Source organism: Zea mays, chromosome 1 (assembly GCF_902167145.1).
Source record: "Zea mays cultivar B73 chromosome 1, Zm-B73-REFERENCE-NAM-5.0, whole genome shotgun sequence".
In the NCBI taxonomy this organism is placed as follows: Eukaryota; Viridiplantae; Streptophyta; class Magnoliopsida; order Poales; family Poaceae; genus Zea; species Zea mays.
In genome coordinates, this window is record NC_050096.1 from 304,860,238 (window position 1) to 304,868,592 (window position 8,355).

At 48.3% G+C, this 8,355-nt stretch overlaps 1 protein-coding gene across 4 annotated transcripts; it reads left to right on the plus strand.

The window, feature by feature from the left end:
* The first annotated feature begins 431 nt into the window (after window positions 1-431).
* LOC103644324 (glutamic acid-rich protein) lies at window positions 432-6,193 on the plus strand. 4 transcript variants are annotated; one of them, XM_008667533.4, is made up of 3 exons: window positions 432-1,026; window positions 3,384-5,196; window positions 5,293-6,193. In XM_008667533.4, exons 1-3 carry the CDS (start codon window positions 934-936, stop codon window positions 5,298-5,300), a joined length of 1,914 nt encoding a protein of 637 aa, XP_008665755.1. In that variant the 5' UTR covers window positions 432-933; the 3' UTR covers window positions 5,301-6,193. The 4 variants fall into 4 exon arrangements, with proteins under 4 accessions (XP_008665755.1, XP_008665754.1, XP_020402636.1 ...); XM_008667532.4 differs by having other exon boundaries at window positions 5,424-6,193; XM_020547047.2 differs by having other exon boundaries at window positions 433-1,098; window positions 5,314-6,193.
* The last annotated feature ends 2,162 nt before the right edge of the window (window positions 6,194-8,355 follow it).

An 8,355-nucleotide genomic window follows, 5' to 3' on the forward strand; every position in this document is an offset into this window, starting at 1 on the left:
CTTTACTTCACGGTACACTAGTAGCAGTAACTACTTAACACTAGTGTACTGTTCGTCAGTTCCAATCCCGATCGACTCTCACTCACTCACAGAGGATGCACCTGAAGCGTGTCGCGTCACGCGCTTTTCACTGGGCATGCCCATGCCGTTTCGCGGTACGACCACCTCGTGATTTTTGCCGACCAGTTTCGAATTGGCAATTTTTTCTTCTTCCTTGTAAGAAAAAAGAAGAAAAAACAAATATAAAGCCATCGGTTCGAATTCCAACCCCCGGAAAAAAACAGGCCATAGGTTTTTGGGTCGGGCAGCCAAAGCCAAAGTCACGCAGGCAGACAGGCACAGACCAGACCAGACCAGCACAGCAGCTGGCTGCGTGGGTGGGCCCCACACCCAAGCCCCGTGCTATATAACCCCCACCCAGAGTGTCCTCTGCCCGGTTTCCTCCCCCGTTCCCCTCTCTCTCTCTCTCTCTCTCTCCACTCGCCTCCGCTCGCGGTGGAGTGCCCCAATCCTCCACCTCTTCTTCGCCCCCCCCGCCTCCTCTTTCTCCTCAACCCTACTCCGACGCGGCGCCACGAGACAACAGCGGGCGCGCGGAGCAAACGAGAACTAAAACGAGAGGGAGGTCGCGGCGCCCGATTCGGTCGCGCTCGCGCGGGGGCGCCCCGGATTGGATTGGATTGGATCCTTGGATCCCCCCGCGCGCGGAGGGGAATTCGGCGCCCAGATCCCCGCGATTCCGGCGCCGGCGCCGGGCATGAGAGGCCGTAGGGCATGCCTGTGGTGGTGGCCCCTGGCGCGGGACGAGTGAGCCGGCGGCGGGAGGACGAGGAACAGGACCTGTGGCTGAGGCTGAGGCCTGAGAGGAGCAGTCGTCAAGTAGGAGGAGGAGGAGGTCGGGGTGGGTGATCCGAGGCCCGAGGCGGCCGTGCCATGTCTCGCTGCTTCCCGTTTCCGCCACCACGATATGAGAAGACCGTGCGCCCCGACGCCCAGCTAGCCTCGCAGCAGCAGCAGCTTGACAAGGTGGAACAACACCCCCACCCCACCCCGCACCCTGCCTTACTGATCGATCGCCTCGTCGTCCACTCGTGCTAGGTGCTACTGACTATCTCATATAGGATAGGAATAGGATGGACTGACTTGGACGCATTAGGCCTGTACTTACATGCTATTATCCCCCCAAGTCTCAGCTTAGCTGGCATTCAATTGGGAGAAATAAGGAGCTAGACCAGGCTGGTTAGGGTTCCTGTCTGAGAAATTCTAGCAGCGTTTTAGCTCCCGTAGCTGAGATCGCGGGCGTTACAGGATCCATAAGGCGTTCTATGTCGCATCCTTTCCGGTTTGCCGGTTGGGGGGCAAACTAGAACTAGGAAAGTGTTAAGTCTTGCTGAATCAGTATTTACTCCTTTCCAGAGTTCGCGGAAGCCGGTCAGGGCCTCCGACTTTAATAGCAATAGGCGTTATAGTAGGACGCACAATGCGTTACTTTGGGGATCCTTTGTGTGGCTGGTTCAGTGATTGAGATAGATTTGGAAAGAGTTTGTTTTGCTGAATTGTTATTCAATACTTCACTAAGGCGTGTCCCTGTTTACATGAAATGCATATGTCACAAATTCCGAACATTTTTTGGGGTTATTCGTTAGGTTGATATTGCAGGTTAGATTTTAGTGCAATTATCATGGCAACAGAATTCGCTTTTGAAAGGCAGCTTAATATGATTACCAAGGCTAAAAAATTGTCTACGTGTGTACAAACTAGAATGTGAATAATTGTTATAGTCAGATGTCGTTTCTGGTAGCTACCAACTGTGGGAAAAAAATGTTCAAGCCATCAATAGAGAGTAGACCACCTTGCATCGATATCTTTTCATCTATAGTTGAAGGCAAACACGAAGAGTTAGATTGGTTAGTCTGTTTGTGTTCTACTATTGTCATTTCATGATTCATGACATGGTGGGATATGCTTTAGATATTTAATCAGCATATTTCCTGTTTTGGACTTGTTATCTGTCCTTATCCTTATATGAAATCAGTGCCAGGGCACCATAGAGGGTACCATGAAATTGCTGGTGTCATACTACATTCCAAATGAATAATGGCTGCATACAGCCCAGTAGCTACTTTGTTTGCTGTATTCATTGGCTTGGGGGTCCTTATATCATTGTTCTTGGCAACTCAAGTTATGTATCCCATTCTTTTTGCTGTGTTTTGGACTCCACATGATCAATTTTTTGTGTCTTCTGACAGTTGATTATAATTAAATGACAAACTAAAAATATGGCCTGAAACAGTACATTTTGGATTGCCAGTGCCTAATACCAAGTTTTAACAAGATTAACAATGCAAAATTGCTCCCTCGGACAATACTGGAATCTATGAACCTGATACTAGTGCAAGAAAATTCAGAAATGTTGTTACACGACAGTACCATGTAACTTAAATATTGTAGGCCTGTAGCACTTGTTAGGGCTAGTTTAGAAACTCAAATCCTCTTCGGGATTGAAGGGGATTGGAGAGGAAATTAGTTCATTTCCACCTCAATCCCCTCCAATCCCAAATGGGATTTGAGGTTCCCAAAGTAGCCCTTAAGATGGATAAGTTTTGCCTGGAGCTTTGTGTTGTTATAGAAGTTTTATTGATCATGTTTACTATGAGTAGGTTTGGCTGTAGGCTCTAGCCAATGCAGAAAAAAAAAGATGTATAAAAGTGTGATGGTTTAGGCTTTTTAACCGATCACTATTGTTTGGTGAAATTGATTGCATGATTTTCGGACATCCCATGGCCTGTCTAATCCTTCCATGCATATGGATGCAGCCTAATAAAAATTTGCACAGGTTAACCTAATTTGTGGTTACTATTGAAGACATTAACTTGAGAGCGCATAAAGTACTAATAGGCTAATAACTATCTTGTTCCTTTCATAGTTCATAGGTCAAAGTTGTAGTTGGAAAACCAGCTATCTCCTAATTTATTTCCAGTTTTTGTGAATTTGGTTCAAATGTAGCATGTCCCTTGCACATATGAGAAGGTAGATGTCCTAATAGGGTGTCAATGTAGTTCAGTGATCTGTATTGCATATTGCCTATACTTTGCACCTTGCAGATTTGTTGTACCATGGATACAACTTTATTTGCAGTTAATAACTTGTCATTCAGTATGCTTTTAGGCAGTGTGGCCTTGAATAGTTGTGCAAATGGAGTATTGATGTCACCGTTCACCCTAAAACATCACTGTTCATCGTTTTGTACATTTTAGTTAATGGTTATTTTATGTACTGTATTTCACTAAGGCTTGCTCCTGGCCTTTATTTTTTACTCATTTGCTAGTTTTTTTTTTCTGTAACTGGCGTTTACTTGACTTGAAACAACGTTGTCATCTCAGGAGAAACACAAAGAGAAGAAACATAAGAAGGACAAGAAGGACAAAGATAGAAAGGAAGGTAAAGAAAAGAAGGATAAAGACAGGAGTAGGGATAAGCACAAAGATAAGAAAGATCGTAAAGAAAAACACAAAGACGAGAAAAAAGACAAGAGCAAAGATAAAAACAGGGAGTCAGGCGAAGGAATTCAAAGAAATGACGAGGCTCTCCATGGTCAGAAGGTTGGAGAGAGCAGCAGGGGGTCTGAAGAAATTAAGGATCTTAAATTCAGGGAGGAGTTGGTCAGAGGAGTACAGGATGAGAAAGGGGCAGCGAGTCAAACTATTGAAAATTATGCTGTTTCAAATGATCGAAATCGCAAAGGCTTCATTGCTTCACCTGCAATGGAGACTGAAAGGTCCGCGCATAATAAAGTGCATATTCAGTCTGGTAATGCTTCAAGGAAAACTGAGGGATTTATACAACAGAGCATCAATGCCAATCGACAAAAGAATGGGACATCAGTACAACATTCTGAAAGCTTCACCACTTCTGCTCGAAGAACTGCTGGTGGCTTTCCACCAGCACCTACAACGGAGGATAAATTCAAAGCTGCAAGGCTTTCATCCAGTAATGAAGCTGCACCCAGAAAAGAGGGGGTTGGACAGCGAATCAGTAACATTAGCATATCGCTTCAAAAGAGAACTGAGAACACAAACAAAGATGTCGCGAAGAAAGAAGTTGGCACCTCCTCTCCATTGCCTCCAAATCCTGCTAATGCTATGCATAAGGGAAATGGCAAGGTTGGTAGGCCAATGGACAACACACAAGGATCCATGCAGAGATTTGGCAGCCCATCAACATCAAGTGCAACATGGGGGATGGATAGAGGAGCACCTAGGTCATCCATCCCAAGCCCGAGCATTACAATACGGAGACCGAATGGCATGGTACGACCAGCTGAAAATCTTTCTGTCTCTGCTAAGAAACCTGATGCAGGAGGCCTTTCACCTGCTATGGGTAAGGAAAAGGAACAAGGTGGAAGGTTGCTGCAAGCTAATATTTCAACTGATCAGAAACTGGCAGCTGAAAGTCGTTCTGCCTCTGCTAAGAAACCTGATGCAGGAGGCCTTTCACCTGCTATGGGTAAGGAAAAGGAACAAGGTGGAAGATTGCTGCAAGCTAATATTTCAACTGATCAGAAACTGGCAGCTGAAAGTCGTTCTGTCTCTGCTAAGAAACCTGATGCAGGAGGCCTTTCACCTGCTATGGGTAAGGAAAAGGAACAGGGTGGAAGGTTGCTGCAAGGTAATATTTCAACTGATCAGAAACTGGGAGCTGAAAACCGTTCTGTCTCTGCTAAGAAACCTGATGCAGGAGGCCTTTCACCTGCTATGGGCAAGGAAAAGGAACAAGGTGGAAGGTTGCTGCAGGCTAATATTTCAACTGATCAGAAACTGGTTATGTCAAAGCCTCCAGCTGTGGAGAAAGCTGCAGATGGGAGAGCTGAAAGGATGGAGAAGGTCAGAGATGGGGCACCAGATATTGCCAAGAAAGAGGACAAAAAGAGTGATCGGCATGAGAAAAAGAAAAGGAAAGAGAAAGATAAACACAAAGAGAAGAAAAAGGAGAAAGAGGCAAAGAAGGAGAAAAGGGAACATAACCACAAAGAGCATAATAAAACAAGAGAAAACAGTATAAGTTATCCCATAGATAGTCTTAACTTGAAGCACTCGGTCCCTCCTTTAGCCCCACCAGTTGATGATGGAAAATCTGTTGTGCCTGATGAGAACCTGAAGAAGCGAAAGAACCATGAAACGAATGGTTACTTACAAAGTGAGTTCCTAGCTTTTCTTTTTTTCTTTTGCACTTAACAGCATGCGAGTCTTGTATGACACCATTATCCTTTTTTATGGTGCTTTATATTATAAGACTTCTGATGCTGCTGTACAGACAACCTTGATATGCGGCCTACAAAGTTGCCGAGACCAGCACTCCCCAGCAATCGTGTGGAGAATGGTACAGCATCTCATGTAGCCGCGCCACTCTCTTCTGTGAAGCAGGAAGCCATAAATATTGAAAAGGCTGAAAGGCTCCACAAGGAAGAGAAGGTCAATGGCAACCAACAGGGTCAGCAGCGAGGTCCAGTCGATCCGGTGGCTGCTTATGAGAATGGCACAAGCTCTAGGAAGCCACCTCACCCCGACTGCAAGTATCTTAGCCAGATATACAGCATTCCTGAAGCACCTCAAATGATGGAATTGCCTGGGCAGGAAGGTGAGGACTGGCTGTTCGACAAAGGCGGCACCCAGCCAAGGAAGCCGGCCAGTTCAGCGCCTGAGGCTGATGGAGTCCCCCAAGTGTGGGCTCAGGCTCTGAAAATTGACCATGCTGATGTCATTGCTCTGCCATACGTGATACCCTTTTAGCTGAGTGACAATCACCTGTGAAGCTGAGACATCAATGAACAACAGCAACTTTGTGTGGCTGGGATGTGTTGCCAGCTTTTACAAGTAGCTTGTGTGGCATAGATAGATAGCTTCATGCACCACTCCCTTTGCCGTGGGCGTGCTGCGTGGAAAGTCGAACAAACAGTGTTGGCTGCCAGGAGGCTGGGATCTGTAATGGAGTTGGTTAGGTGTTATCGCTGCACAATTTTGATCTGTTGAGGTGTAATAACATTTTTAATACCAAAGATGTACATTAGAGAGAGGAGGGAGAGGGAAAAGACTTGAGATTCTTCTTCATTTATTACAGTAGTTGGATGGATTTGAGCTGCTGCTGCTGGTGGTGGTGGCTGAGATAAATCTGCTTGTGGTTGATTTGTTCCAAACCAAAGTTGGCACTTGTGGCTCTCCTCATGTTTCCTGTGTATATATAACTCTAGCTTACGTATATGCTCATGTGGCGGCGGGTATTTTGACCTACCTGAAGTTTGTAATTCTATTTTACTCTGTCCGACCGACGGCAGTGATGTTGACTTGTTGAGAAGTGAAGCCAGCGTCGAAAGAACACGTACCAATATGCATTGATGTTATAACGGCCCACGGGCCCAGGCTGTAGCAGATGTCGAAGCCTGCGAAGGCGAAGGAGGAAGCAGTGTGATGGGCTGACACCACAGCGACGTATTGGGCTGGGCCTCCTGAGAATTAATGTGAAGCCTCCTTTATAGCCAGCCCAGTAATAAGCATAATGATGACTGACGATACGGGATGGCTAGCTCGTGTCGTGTGTGCAGTCAGTGACTGTCGAGGTGGTCAGGGCACCCAACCCAACCCAACCCACCTCCATCCTTTTGCAGCTGCAGGGCGAAGAGAATGAGAATGAGAATCGCTTGCACCCCACTCCAGAAATCCGCGGCCATCCCTATTGCTATTCCATCCCGGACGCCAGGAGTTGGAAGCGGTTGGTCGGCTGCACTTGCCGTGCAGTTCCTGCCGGCTGCCGCCACTATCATGGCTATCCATTCGCTGCTCATGCAACTGATGCAAGCAAACAAGCAAGCAGCTCATCAGCTCTGCGCTCTGCAGTGGAGTGGAGTGGAGTGGAGTGAAGCGAAACTGCAGCTAGCGTGCACACGCGGATCCCCTCCCTGCAGTGGTGGACACTTGTACTCTGAGGGCTGATTTGGTGGTAAGGGATCCTAAGGGAATCCATGGAGAAGGAATCCCCTTGTTATTCAAAATTGAATTGCAAGTGAATTTCTCCCCATGGATCCCCTTGGGATCCCTTGCCACCAAATCAGCCCTGAGAGCTTTTGCCCGGACTGGACTCCTCCAACAGGGCAAGGCAATGGCTATGGCTTGGTCTGTAAGGCAAGTGAGAATCACATGTGATAACAGATTGTCAACACGGTATATCTCGCTCTTAGAGTTTCACATGTCTTCTTCCTACTATGTAGATGTTATTAACAGATTGTCAACACTTGTAACCTACTAAGATTCTTAAGTAATAATAACAGATCTCCGCATATATCGAATAATCTCCCACTCAAAAACAGACTCGCTCGTTCTAAGTGCCGAGCCCTATCAGCCAGAGCCTGCTCGTCGAGCTCGAACTTTTTTTCCATGTCTAGCCTAGTGTTAGTGTTGGAGGTAAGCTCAACACTGGCCTGTCCGAATTCATAATTTAGCGGACGGACACATTGTCGGGGACCATAATTAGGGGTATCCCCAAGACTCCTAACCTCACCTGGTAACCTCCATCAGCACAAAGCTGCGAAGGCCTGATGGACGTGATTCAGGTCAAGGCTCCGTCCACTCAAGGGACACAATCTCGCCTCGCCCGAGCCCAGCCTCGGGCAAAGACAGCCGACCCAGGAGGATTCACGTCTCGCCCGAGGGTCTCCTCAAGCAACGGACGCACCTTCGACTCGCCCGAGGCCCAGCTCGGGCAGGCTTCGCGGAGAAGCAACCTTGGCCAGATCGCCACGCCAACCAACCGTATCGCAGGAGCATTTAATGCAAGGATCGTCTGACACCTTATCCTGACGCACGCTCCTCAGTCGACAGGGCCAAAGTGACCGCAGTCACTTCGCCCCTCCACTGGCTAACCTGACAGAAAAACAGCACCGCCTGCGCTGCTCCAACTGCTGTGCCACCCGTCAGGGTGAGGCTGACAGCCGCCAAGACCGGCCTCAGGCGCCATAGGAAGTTCCGCCTCGCCCGACCCCAGGGCTCGGACCCAACCTCGACCTCGGACGACGGACTCCGCCTCGCCCGACCCTAGGGCTCGGACTCAACCTCGACCCCGGACGACGGTCTCCGCCTCGCCCGACCCCCGGGCTCGAACTCAACCTCGACCTCGGACGACGGTCTCCGCCTCGCCCGACCCCCGGGCCCGGACTCAGCTTCGACCTCGGAGGAACCTCCGCCTCGCCCGACCTCGGGCTCGGACCGACCACGTCACAAGGGGGCCATCATTATCCTACCCCTAGCTAGCTCAGGCTACGGGGAACAAGACCAGCGTCCCATCTGGCTCGCCCCGGTAAAACAT

What these genes read in the sequence shown, in the direction of transcription:
- LOC103644324 (XM_008667531.3), top strand. Translation starts at nt 934, where the DNA reads ATGTCTCGCTGCTTCCCGTTTCCGCCACCACGATATGAGAAGACCGTG. An exon ending in AGCAGCAGCAGCTTGACAAG is followed by an intron (nt 1,027 to 3,383) that starts GTGGAACAACAC and finishes TTGTCATCTCAG; the next exon opens with GAGAAACACAAAGAGAAGAA. An exon ending in AACGAATGGTTACTTACAAA is followed by an intron (nt 5,197 to 5,313) that starts GTGAGTTCCTAG and finishes GCTGCTGTACAG; the next exon opens with ACAACCTTGATATGCGGCCT.